At 33.9% G+C, this 14,075-nt stretch overlaps 2 protein-coding genes across 3 annotated transcripts in view; both read left to right on the top strand.

The window, feature by feature from the left end:
• The window catches only part of LOC128983621 (nicotinamide/nicotinic acid mononucleotide adenylyltransferase 1-like), a 28,514-nt gene extending 26,122 nt beyond the window's left edge, over positions 1–2,392 (top strand). Inside the window, exon 9 of the mRNA XM_054402980.1 lies at positions 1,744–2,392. Coding sequence (XP_054258955.1) covers positions 1,744–2,059 — 316 coding nt within the window. The 3' untranslated portion in view covers positions 2,060–2,392. The remainder of the gene's footprint in view (positions 1–1,743) is intronic.
• The window catches only part of LOC129005159 (sperm flagellar protein 1-like), a 35,575-nt gene continuing 23,243 nt past the window's right edge, over positions 1,744–14,075 (top strand). The window contains exons 1-2 of one of the 2 annotated variants that reach the window (XM_054434145.1): positions 1,744–1,850; positions 8,085–8,174. In XM_054434145.1, the coding sequence (XP_054290120.1) occupies positions 8,165–8,174 (10 nt within the window). In that variant the 5' untranslated portion in view covers positions 1,744–1,850; positions 8,085–8,164. Of the gene's footprint in view, positions 1,949–8,084; positions 8,175–14,075 lie in introns of both variants that reach the window. The other variant, XM_054434086.1, reaches the window with a different exon arrangement.

Raw genomic sequence — 14,075 nt, 5'->3', positions numbered from 1 at the left:
ATATATATATGTATATATTTATTTATTTATTTATGTTTGTTTACATTTCCTCTAAACACAACCTCATGAAAGATATTGTTGTGAAATTTAATCACTTAAAAATGCTCCAAATGTTGGGTGACTAGAGTTTTTAATTGTAAAAGCCCAATTACACTTAACACTTAAGCTCATAGAGACAGACGGACTCTTGCAGACGGACAGACTAAAAATCGCTCAAATGTTACAATACCCACTCCGCCTGTGGGTGTCTGCTTCAATCAGTTCGAGGACAGATTTTTTTGGAATTGCCTCTTGGGTGATCTTTATGCCCATAGAGGTGTTAAACGTTTCTTCTCCGCACATTGACACCAATGGTGTTGTATATTGAATGAATAAAACCATTATAAACGAAATTACCTTTAGTTAGGCTTTATTGAACATAGAATCTAGCATGATAGAGAACTAACAATATGAAACAAACTAACATCATAGTAAACAAAAACAACTTCTAAACATTTGAACAGATGTTACAATGTACAGATAGAAAGGAATTATATGACATTCTTCCCCTCCTAGCTGACATAGTCTTTTAGATACAAAGGCGGGTGTTTACTTCTGGAGCTTCTCCTTAGAGATCTTTATGCCCATAGAGGTGTTAAACGTTTCTTCTCCGCACATTGACACCAATGGCAAGTCCTGGAGTCTCTACACTTAACGACAACGTTCTTATTTTTTAATTAGGGTGGTAAAACAGCTGCCAGAATACTTCCTAACACTCTTTCTTGCATAATTAAAAATATCCTCTGAAATTTTCCTCGTTCTCCTTTAAATCTTGGATAAGGTGATGATATTCGCCATTAATTTTCTTTTTTCATAAATAGGATGCACCCAATGTTTCCCAATAGTCCAATAGTCCCCCTGCTTGTGGACTCCTGCGGCTGTGTGTGTTCAGTCTGCCTGCAGGAGTCCGTTCTCATGACTGTCTGTCTCTGTGTGCGCTGGCTTTTAGTCTACCGTTGTTTACTATGTCAGTAGGTCAAAAGAGGACCCCTGATTTACTTGTTATTCAATCCAGTTGAGGGGTCTTCTCTTGACTTCCAGAATATAAACATCACACTTTGGATTCTGGATAGATCTAGACATTTCACTCTATGTTTAAGCTGTAGCCAGACTTAGGTTAAAAATAAGCATAACTCAATTGAGCCACCAACAGTGTGTCGTTGTAAATTACTACTCTCCAAACCAAATTGTAAGGCACAACTTATTGTAAACTAAAGCATATTTATTTCACAAAACCACCAAAAAGTAAATGGGAAAATCAAATTTTGACAGCAACACTGTAAGTGGCCACAAAGGAGTAAGGTACAGAGAAAACTTGAGTGCTTTCTGCTCTAGTATGTTTGTGTGCAGGTACAAACAAGGAAGAGCCTGAGCGGCAAGGACTCGAATGAGTTTCTATCACACAGGGTCTTCCTCCAGCGTGAGCGCTATAGTCCGTGATGACGAGGGGGGTTAGGAATTGATGGTGTTGGACCTTGTCTAAGACACCAGCGGCTAGTTGTAGACACCACTTAAGTGCACCATTGAATGTGTTCTCTGTACCTTATTTCCCTGTGCAGTGGCTCTTTGACTATATTCTATTTGTTTAAGAAATTGGCTACAGCTGGTCCATGTTTATGAAACGTCTTTTTCAGTATACAAAAGTCAATGATATAGTTATTAAAACACATCTAATCAATTTGTTTCCCCACGCTGCCTGGACAGTAAGTATGAGCTGTATCCTGACAACCCTGCGAGTATATTCCTGACCCCTTCGCCCAGTGATGTGGTGATGACTCCGACCAACATGATCGATGTCCCGGACAACTCTGGTAATTACGTCTCTGACCACAACCAAGAGAACGCGAGACGGTCTCTTCCGAGGCCCGGTGGTCCCGTCAAGGTCACGGAGGAGGTGGGGAGGGGGAAGGTGAGGTTCCAAGACCCTGTTGACGACTTGGATGATTTACCCAAAGTGGAAATCCAAATAACGGAGGATGGAACCATTCAAGTCATTAGCGATAAGGAGACAACTGTTTAATAATTTCTGTGATGTCGGAAAAGAAATGCTTCCATTATGAATTCATATTATTTCTTGTAGAATCTCTGCTTGGCAATAGATTTATTATTGTTTGAGTTCCTGGTTCATACTATTTATGTGTTTGAATCAACTTCAAACACTCTTTACATTTCAAGGTTGTGAGTTCAATGGTGTTCAGAGTCAATCCTTCACAAACAGACTTAACACAATTACTTTATCAATAAGTAAATAGGTCGCTATTATTTTATATACTACATCATAATATATAACAGCGTTATTTTCTAAAATTAATGTGAAAAATAGGTTGTGTAACACGTGTCTTAAGAGATTTTTGATTATTATTTAAAATTAAATTTAAGTTAATCCCAACAAGTTTTTTTTATATTAACACGTGTATAGGTAAAAGTTAAACATACTGATAAAACCTAAATCTTAACCAACTATCCTATTCCTCTCTCTCATTCTAACAGATTTACTTTTGTAAATATACCTACCTATTGATAGTAAATACTAAATACACATGATTTAATTACGGTAACCTCCTAAAACCCAAATTTGTAAAAACTTCTAAAAATGATTTTTAATCAAAGTTTTTTAAATTTTATTTTAGAGTTAGCATAGATGAACTAATATGGTAGCACAGAATAGAGACCTAATCTTAGGTCTTTGTTCTGTTATAGTAGTCATATTCAAACCTATTTCACCTTCTATCATCATTAAACAATATAGTTTTTGTACAAACAAACTCATTAGTGATATTTTTCGCCACTAGAATCATTAAATCTTTGACAATCATACTGTCCCTTCACGAATAATTACCGTAGTTTAGTTTCACTTTGAGTTTCTTGTTGATATTAATTGTTTTAATAGTAGTTTCATTTGTTCGTTAGATAGTTGTATCATAGAGTAACGTTACTCTATAGTCTGTGGTTGTATTTTAGAAGAAATAATTAATAGATTCCATGTGCTGATCATTGATGCATTGTTCATTGTGGTGGATCAGTATTCATTTAGGATTAATTCTGTGCCAATTATGTGCCAATTTTACCTTAAACTACAATACATCATTGTAGAGTAGATTAATCACTTTTCCTAATGAAGTATCTTAAATATTAATCTTATTGTTCTGTCAACTAATATCTTGTATTCTTTAAAAAATACTTTATATCTCAGCTTTTAAAGTATATAATCTATGTTCTATGTATGGTTTTGAAAGGCAGTTTATACATTTTCATTTTATAGTTTTTTGCATACATATTTCCACTTGCATTGCTACGTGTGTTGTTGGTAAGTATACAACCATTAGTCCCTAGAGCGTGAAAAGCATGCCTCCTCCTCCCCCGCGGACAAATGTTTAGTGTGATAATTAATGTTTAATTGTGTAAAAGCTTTTAGTTGTTGCTTTGTACTAGGTTAAATAACATATAGGATACTCAAAAAAATTTTAATCCATATTAATTTTCTGGTTGATGAATTTATTTACTACGGTACCAATATTAATGGAAAAGGTTCTTCTTTGTGAATTACATAACAGTTTTATTTTAGGTTATATTTTGATTCCTAAGTGCTTGCCTTTAAATCGGTTGTTTGATCCCAACAAAAACTCTTCTTGTTACAGTTGTGATTTGTTTCTAAACTTTAATGAAACATTCTTGCAGTTAATTGAGTTAAAGAAGTTTTCTAACAACAGGTTGACAATAGATAAGAACAATATTGTAAGTATTATCATTCCATTCCAAAAATTAAAGATTATTTTGAGCCTCACATAAATTGAAAGTGGTAGACACAAAATAAGCAATTTTTTCATGAAGAGTTTTTATATGTAGATGTTTCAAACCACTAACCACATAATTTTTTGTTAGATTAGCTATATAGCATGCAGTTTGTAGCTCAAAGTCAAACCTAATCTAATTTTGATATCAGATTCATAATGCATAATTTTTAGAACGTGATATTTTAAAACTAACAAGGACCAACAACAAGGATAATTGTTTTGTTATTGTTCTATGATAGCCAACTTCACTTAGTACTCTTTTAAAATGTCAGAAATATAAATAATAATACTTATTGAACTTTAAATGCCGATATCCGTGAATGAAACAGAGTACCCCTATTTTAGTAATGTAAGTAGTAAAGTGATTAAGTACGAGGGCCATTTTTTAAGTTAGGGCCGTTTTTGTGTATAGCTCAGAAAGTCGTGAGTAAGCCCCAAATTCAACATGAGTTTAAAATTCAGCAAGAGATTTGATTCTTTAAAAGATTTTTAACACTCAGCGAAGCGTACATGTCAGCCACATAGCTGCAAATGGTGTCATTATGTTCACCAATGATGTCAGTAAAAAAAGTGGAGAGTAGCCTCGTGTCAGCGTATAAGCGAACTACAGATTTGTATGCAACAGTTCTTTACTTTAAAAACCACCCTTGTAATACAAGTTATGGGACAGAACACTGGCAACTGTACACTTAAGCTAAACTCAACATAAGCTAGAACTAATGTGATAGGGCCAGGTAGGCAATTTTAAATAAATAAAGACATTATATAGGGTGATTACCGAGAAACGCATGTTTTTCAAATAACGAGTACTCAGGTAATTCAGAGCAAAAAATTTATTTATGAGTGGAAAAACAGTGTGCACAATATGCAATTTCAGAATAAAATTACTTGCAATTTAGCATTTAAAAATTACATTTCTAACGTGGTGGTTAGAGAACATTGATACTTTTACGGGTCGTCTTCTGCTTTGATACAGCGTTGAAGGCGTTCCTTAAAACTTTCTACGGAATTTGCTAACATATCAGGAATGGCGTTGATTTCCTGGCGAATAGCTTCTTAAAGTTCCTGTATTGTTTTTGGTTTGTTTATATTGTAAACTCTAGATTTAAAAAATCCCCATAGAAAGAAATCTGGAATTTTAAGACCTGGTGAGCGCTCGGCCAAGTGACACCACCAAAACGTGGGATAACTCTTTTAGGTAATGTTCGCCGAAGGAATTCCATTCTAATGCGAGCTGTATGGACTGTTGCCCCATCTTGTTGGAACCATATGTCATTACGTACACGTTGATGGCGCAGTTCCGGCTAGAAATATTCTTCCAACATGTCTAGGTACCGTTGTGGAATCACTGGAGTCACTGTTTTGCCGTCGCGGCTAGGACTCTCTGAGCTGTTGCAAGGCGCATTCTTTCAACTGTATCAGGGGTACTAACTGTCCTTGCCAGTCCAGGAGGTTTTCTCTTAAGCAGAGATCTAATTGAGTTTTACATTATGTATCCAACGCAATATCATGTTACGATCAGGGGTAGCGCCATGCCGTGCAATGTTAAAATGTGTATGAAAGTCTCGCTGAGTCTGAGTGACTGATTCACCATTTGCGTAATATCGTCGCATGACAAACATACGATGCTCAAGGTCCCACATCTTGGCAAAAATTGAAACTGCACACTTCCCCCTACACATCGCAACAACTTCCGGCCGTCGCCGAACGATATTCCTTGTGTACTACGAAAGTCAAAAACATGCGTTTCCCAGTAATCACCCTGTATTATATGTAAATAAAGGGAAAGCATTAACACCCATTATTTTGGAGTTACATTTTTAAATTCCCCCATTTTTGTGCAGGGAATCCCCTCAAACCTCTCGTACCCTGATCAAACTCCTTCTTGATCCTTGTCAGGCCTACCCAAAAGATTATTCCTGGAGCCACCCCTGGCTAGGGCCTTAGGCTCACTGGAATTGTCAGTGAAATCGAAATGAAATGAAATACTACTTTTTTATTGTCACAAAACAAAACATTTCACAAATCCAGCGTAGCTGTTGAAACAGGTGACATTGTCAGATCTTTAACATACAAAATAAAACAAAAAACTACATTTATTTAAACTAAAAATACATTTACATATCATTTAAATATTCGGAAAGTGAATAATAATTTTTCTCTATAAGGTATTGTTTAAAATCATTTTTTAAATATGGAAATACTGTTAATTTCTTTGAAGTTAGTGGGTAGACTGTTGTAAAGTCTTAAACCCATATAATAAGGAGATTTTTCATACAAACATAGGCGATGTCTTGGATATTGGTTTTTTTTTATTTTGTTAGGATACGGATGACTGTTTATCATTGTACATAAAATTCACCATAATTTTAAATAGGATAGAGAAGGAAAAATTATTATCTCATATTTAGCTAATAAATCTTTGCATGATGTTCTTTTAGGCATGAATGATAAAACCCTTATACATTTTTTCATAATTTTATAAACTGCTTTAGAATATGAAGTTGCTCCCCATAATTCAATCCCGTATTGCAAGACAGAATAGAACATTGCATAGTATACTGTGAGTTTAGTTTTCAAATCTATTACATTTTTCAGAACGTACATTTTGAAAGCAAGCAGTATTTAATTTAACAACTACAATTTTTATATGTTTTCCCATGTTAAATTCTTATCAATATCTATGCCTAAAATTTTGCATTTTCAAAGGATAAAATATTAAGAATAGAAAGACTTCTTTTTTAAGATTTTGCAAATTATTTGATTCAACTATTGCCGTAGTGACATCAGCATATAAGATAAGGTTTGACGATACGTTTAGAATAAAATCATTAATCAATATTAAAAATAGCAAGGGGCCTAATATCATTGACTTTTAGATATAAAGTCAATGCTAATATTGACCCCTGCGGAACTCCGCATTTAGTGTTATGCATGTGTTGTGTGTTTGACCATAATGTTTAGTCGATGCCAAACTGTCTTACCAGCAAAAGAGACAGTAGTGTAAATTATCTAAGAAAAAATAATTAATACTTTATATAGGCCATATACTTACGTTTGTCTCTGTTTAATGAGTATACTAGTATATTATTATTATTGTTATTTGTTTGATGAGCAATGTTTCTCATGGTGGTGGTATAAGGTGGGAAGTAATTTTCAACATATTCATTATAAAGTTTCAAAATGATTTATGCAGGAAGGAACGTTCAAGGAATAGAAAAAACAAATTTTAACCTATTATAGAACCATTGTAGGACACCCTTTGTAGTTGTAGTTATTGATTGTACATTTTTATTGATTATGATTGTTGGCTATGAGAAAAAAGTGTTTATCAAACAATTTTGGGGTTTAGTGAATGAATAAAAACAAATTAAACAAAGTTTTAAAATTATATAATTTTTTTGACTTCTGACAATATTATGAAGGTTGTTATTTATTCATAATCAATACCTTTCAATGGCAGCCACTATGTGGTGTTCTACAGACATGCATTTGACAGTATATTTCATACTGCACAACATTTCCCTTGTAACAGGACTTCATATTTGTTTCTTTCTATGAGTCAAATGGATGAGATGCTCTTAATCAAGCTAAATTGTGAGTTGTTCCAAAATTTGGCAGTACGCCAGAAGAACAATTAACATAGGGTAAGTAAGGACTTCTTGGGGGCTATACTTTTAGGGCCATCTCTGCAAACACGCCTTGTATGGGACTGTTTAAGCTACATCTGGGCAAAGTTACATATTAGTTACAACAATCAACAAAGCTCTTTTAGAAAAATAAAAATAAAACTTTTTGAGCCAACAAATGCCAGGGTAAAGGTATGATGTGTTTATTTTCCTCTTTAAAGTTTAACTGATGAATAAAAAATCCCATTATTTCATTAAAGTAATTAAAATGCAACCTTTATATTTAAAGGCAAGCACTTCAGACAATTAAATCACTCAATATGTAAAGGCCTGTTTAGCTTGTTTACTCAATTTCTCAGGTTGATTACATGGTTAAGAAGTATCTCGCTTCTTTTTGACAACTAGGCAATACCAGTACTCAAATACTGCCCAGTCAAATTTTTTGTGTATTTAAGTTATTTAAAAACACAAAACTGACACTTTCAGATTTTTTTTTATAACAGTAGTTATAAAACTGCAAACATTTAAAATCTGAGTACAGGTGTGTCCATGCGCTGGATGTAGGGTAAGTGTTATGTTAGGTGTTGCATGGATGTTTTCTGATTTACATTCTTATTTGCAGGCCCTGAGACCTGTTTGCCTGTGAAGCATCTTGCCTTCTTCTGTTACCGAACCAAAAACATGCCTGCTCTAGTCTAATCCATGCATGCTGGTAATGTACTGCTCTCTTTTTTAATAGTTTGCCCCTGAGCTTTGCTTCAAGCTCTAATCAATCTTTTCTTCTCTAGATATTAGTTACTGTGTGCATATACATTTTCCATCGCTGTACTGTGTACCTATGTGATAACTTTACCCACAATATTTGTCACCAGGATCTTACCCTCCAGAGTGTAGAGTATTGTAACCCTTTTGCAAATAGTTTGACCTAATCACTAAATGACACTGTACCATTAGCGTACATCAACAAAACAATATGCAAGAGTGTAGGAAGTGATCTTTTTGTTTTTTACTTGCTTGACACTGTTTGTTTTTGATTCCATTTTAGTAGTAAAAATTGTCAGAATGGTGATTTTGACAGTATCATGGTATGTACGAAAAGTACGACAAGTGATTGTTTTTACAGCTTTACTCTTGATAGTACAGTATACAGTCTTGTTGTTACTGGTACTATTTAGATTACTAAATACAGTGGTGGTTTGATGGGTTAAAGTAGTAGGAGGATGCATTTATACAAATGTTTTTGTGAGGTAACTGATACTGTGGTAGGGTCTTGGTAAAAAGTTAAAAAAAATTAGTTATTTAAAAGTTGGTTCAGGCCACTTATTTGGATATGACCTTTTTTGGATATAAACTGTTTGTTTATTTTAATCTTTATTGTCTCTTTATTCATAATTAATTGGCCTCAACTCGCATACTTTGCAGAAATATTTTTTTACAGAATTCATCATTCATTAGTATCACTGAATAACACTTCCAGAGAGACAATAGTATATTAACACCTCGAATACTGGTGGTACGATGAACCTAATCTCTACAAATCACTAGACTGTATTTGCTTATTTGACTGATCATATTGTGTTGACGTTGAAAGTCAACGGATCGCAGCGCTCTGTGCTTGTTTTGGTAATAGTTAGAACTACTGTTTGCACGGAAGCCCAAACGCTGTTGTATTAGATGCAGTTTATATGAGAGTTTGGACTCCTGCTGAGTCCTCGCGTACTACCTGTTGCAAAAAATATGTTGTTTCCATTATCACCCATCCTAAAAGAATTGACCCTGATAGAGTTTATGTACATCACATTCAAATGCAGGTATAACGATCTTATTAATGTTTGTTTTTTTCTTCAAAATGAGATGACTCAGTTCCAGAGTCTTTATTTATGGACCAGCCGTCATGAGTAAATAGTATATTGATTACCTATAGAGATTGGAATATGCCGGTTTCTCAAAATCTAACTACTTAACAAATAGGATTCCAGCTATAAGAGCTATAAATACTGTGTGTAAGGTTTTATTCTCAAATATTTATTTAGTATGTTACAGTAAAAATATGTAGCTTTATAATGTATTTTACAGTCATAGTACAAATCAAATAAAGTATGTTTGTGAATTGTTATTTGATATTAATACATGGTGTTTTTTTTTAACTTTGTTTCTTTATTTATTTAAAAACTGCAATAGATAGAAATATGTAGTTTGCGGGAATCGTCTATTGACGTAGGGGCCACAATTGTTGTGAATTTAATGTGAAGTTCCCATTCACCCCCTCTCTCCTACGTTACCTTACCTATATGGCCACTCAAACCTCAGTAGGTTTTTAGCCTAACAAACAACAAGTCACCACCTCTCTGTCTTCCATCCATTCTGTCTCTGCTCTTAGCTTCCCTTTGTCTCCTGGCATAGGACCTGGTCCTGCCATCTTAGCCGAGGTCGTCCTAGTGGTCGTCTTCCCCGAGGGAGATTTTCAGTCACCATTCGTAGCGTAGAATCTTCTCTTCTCTTCTCTTCACATGACCAGCCCATCTCAGTCTCCTGCTTTTTATTTGTGCTATTATGTCTGGGTCTGTATAGATTTCCCTACATTCTTTGTTTGTTCTGATCCTTCACACCCCGTTTTCATTGATCAGACTGTAGATAGTTCTTCTTAGTATTTTGTTTTCAAAAACAATTATTTTCTTTTCGTTGTTCTTTGTCAATATCCAGGTTTCAGATCCATAGAGTGCTATTGGCTGTATTATAGTTTTATAGAGCTTTTCTTTAGTTCTCCTTGACTAAAGTCTACTTTTTTCATCAGGGATTTAAGGGCCCAATAGCATTTATTCCCCAGTAATAATCTGACGTTTATCTCTAATTCTTCTTTATTTTCTTGGTCTATGGTCACTCCAAAGTACTTAAACTCTGCAGTCCTTTTGAAATGATAGTCTCCAACTTGCAAGGAGTGTTCCACATCAAAATCTTCTAAGTTTCGTCCAACTATTTGGGATTTTGTCTTTTCTTCGCTGATTTCCAAGCCTATTGTTCTAGTTTCTTTAATTAGAGTCTCTGTGAAGGTTTTTAGACCGTTTTCATCCTCTGCTAATAGAGTCACATCATCTGCAAAAGCTATAATATTTACCTTTTTTCCAACTTCTACACCAAGTTGTTGTTGTTTCACTCTTTTAAGAGCACTTTCTAAAGCTAGATTGAATAACAACAGAGTCTGTCTCCTTGTCGTACTCCGGTAACTACATTGAATTCAGTTGAATATTCGTTGTTTGTGTTAGTTTAACTAATTTGTTTGGGATTCCCATTTTCATGAGGTATTTCCACATTTGTTTTCTATGTATACTATTGTATGCCTTCTTAAAATCAATAAATAGTTAAAAATGTCTTGGATTTTTACGGTTTTTTGTTGAACAAGCATTTTTCAAAGGTGTGATTAACTGGCATGCTTGTTCAATAAAAAAGTTTTACAAATTTTAGAAGTAGGGCAATTTTTGAAGGTGAAGGAGTGCGATTTTTAAAGGTGAAGGAGTGAAATTTTCGGAAAACGCTTAAGAGTCTTAACGTGTTTTTTCTTAAAAAAAGGGGGTTAAACATTCAAATTTTGAACTGCCATAACTTTTGATAGGATTGACGTAGAGATCTCTAGTTTGTGCCATTCTCTTTCTTTTTTCATGCCCTCACATTTGGTATGTCAAAAGGGGTACCTTGAAATTTAAAAATTTTAACTTAAGGGTAGGGGGAGAAGGGGGTGAATGAGAACTGCACATTAAATTCACAACAATTGTGGCCCCTACGTCAATAGACGATTCCCGCAAACTGCATATTTCTATCTATTGCAGTTTTTACATAAATAAAGAAGCAAGTAAAAAAAAAAAAAAAACACACCCTGTAGAATGGGTAAATTTAGCAACGGCCCTAATTTGCTCTAATTGTTTTTGTTCTTTTCATACTAACCCCATAATGGAATAGTTATTTGTGTAACTAGTGGGCGAAGTGGCACTTTTCTGTATACGAGAGAAATGTTACGCATGAGCCGTCGGTGAGTGTGGAAAGTTTCTCAAGTGCAGCAAAGGCAATTTGCACTCGTTTTACACATAATATTTTTCCTACAGTTATTATGAAGCATAGAAATATTTTGTCTTTCAAACAATAAACAACACGTTTTAGGTTAGGTTAAATCCTAGCGTTGAACGAAATGGGAAACACTGAAACAGCTGATCGTAGTCGTTGTATCTTTAAGTGTTGCCAACCTATTTCCAAGCGTAAACGGATTATGTGCATACTAAAAGCACACTTATTCCGTTTTTTGTGTATTTGTTTGGTTGGAATACTGGTGTGTGGAAAAAAAAGAGTGCACCAAATAAAAGCTTGCTGCAAAGTAAGTAAATGCAGCAATTAGCAGCTTTCTGTACTATAATCAGTGCAAGGAAGCCCGCTTTATCAGATGACTGTAGGAAAAATACCTTTTCTTGACCTATTATTTTTGTTACAACCTTTCTTGTAGTGTATTTCTGACACTTAAAATAAGTTAGATTAGTTTTTAACAAATTTCCCATGTAGGGAATACGCTATTACGGACCGTAGGTCTCTTAGTAAGACCTGGACCAGAGACAAATTTACTTTTTTTGGTTTGATGTCCCCAGATGACAAAAACACCATCCGTTTAAATTCATATATGTATGTAAGTGTAAGTTAGCTCGATAACTTGAGTAAAAGTGATCCGATTTGGTACAAACATGTAAACCTATCTTTATTTGATCGAGTTTGCGAACCAGCATCATTGGACTGTGGAAACGAGGTTTTATATGGTGGAAATTGATTTTTCTTATTTTTGATCTTCAAAACATAGAATTTACCAATTTCTCTCTATTTTGTAAAATTTGTTAGAGCTTAAAAACAAGTAATTTAGTACATATTTAAAAGTGTTTTTGTACTTTGTTATTGGATGCAGAGAAAATAAAAAAAAAAATGTTAATCTTATGGGATATGTAAACTATTGTAGTTTACTTGTTTATGGATATATTTTTATCACACTTTGAGAATGTACATATTTTTTACTAAGCTATTTAACTAAAACTACTAAGAAATTTAACTAACTCTTTTTACTACCCTCCTTTAGCAGCAAACCTAAGTATTCGTTAAACGTAAAGTTATTTAAATGGGGAATAAATTGGTATTATGTTAAAATCCAATCAGGAAAATGGAAATTTGCTCAGTCTATTGGATTGCTGCAGCGGGTTATTATCAAAATACTCTATACTTAAATTGAGTTTTGAAAAGGTTGTACAGTAGAATCTCTTTAATCCAAACCCCCGTAATCCGAACGTACACTAATCCGAATGCCGTACTCTATACACAGTACAGTAGTTCTTTATTGTATACTGTATTTATTGATATACGCACCGTAATTGTTCCTATTGTAATGTACAGTACTGTTTATTTGAGCCTACTATGATTCCTACTGTACTAAATAAACACTGTATTTAACTTTATGAAGCATTTTTCACTTTTCCCTTAATAATTACAATCCATTTTAGCCATTTTGTTATGTAAAACAACAATATGTTCTTTAATCTGAACTATTCAATAGTCCAAACTACCCCTGGTCCCAATTAGTTCTGATTAAAGAGGTTCTTCTGTATTACTGAAATTTATAAAATAGATGGCCAGGCGTATTAAAATAGTACTCATACTGTATATAGGCTTACTTTTACATATCTATACAGATATAAGTTCCGTTAGTAAGAAAAGGTGTTCACTACATTTTTGTTTTGGAGTTTTGCTTCCCTAAAATGATGTGACAAAAAAACCTCTATATTATGTAACTATAAACTCAATTAATTGTTATGTCTGCCATATTGAGATTTTTTCTGGAATTATGGAAGTCATATGATTATGATCTTATGTGTCTGGTGATCTTGATTGGGTCCAGAAGTATAAAGATAATGCAGTTTTTTTATAAATTGTGTATAAATAAGTTTACCTAACCCGCCATGTTAAACTTCCCTATCCCAAGCGTGATGTATACAACTTCCTTACTTCTCGAGTGATGTAAAGTTGAAAAAAACTCACTCGGTGATGTAATGAAACCCATTTAAATAACATTGAGTGCTTAACTTAAAAAAATATACCTCTATGGAGGCATCGACGTTCAATGCTAGAAATCAGCTGTGCGCTTGAATGTTATTGTTATGCTTTAAAGTATTTTCCTAACCTAGCTTTTGTTTGTAAAAGAACGTTACTGTTAGACGATAAGTGAAATGGACAATGAAAAATATTGTATTTAAACCCATGTATATTGTCGGGTCAGGTAAAATCTTGTACGTTACACGTTACGCAAGAGCGTGTTTACATCTCTTAGGTGAATTATGCAACTCGTTTCCGCTCGTTGCACAACATTCACCTGCGAGATGTAAAAACGCTCTTACTACACTTGTAATGTATAGCTATTACAGATATTTGTTCAGTTTGCCAATCATCATATAATTTTTTATATAAATTTTAAATTTCATCGCTTAACATTTGATTATAAATAAGTTGAGATGGGAAAACTCTTAAATTAATTGTATTGGACTTTTAAACAATTTTTTTAAAGCATTAATCTGGGATGTTGCCTCAATGAATTTTT

This window comes from Macrosteles quadrilineatus, unplaced genomic scaffold (genome assembly GCF_028750875.1).
Source record: "Macrosteles quadrilineatus isolate MER2022 unplaced genomic scaffold, UCM_ALF_1.0 Scaffold_1__1_contigs__length_201487025, whole genome shotgun sequence".
NCBI lineage: Eukaryota > Metazoa > Arthropoda > Insecta > Hemiptera > Cicadellidae > Macrosteles > Macrosteles quadrilineatus.
Note: the sequence above shows the minus strand (reverse complement) of the source record. Positions and strands in the feature narration are given on the sequence as shown.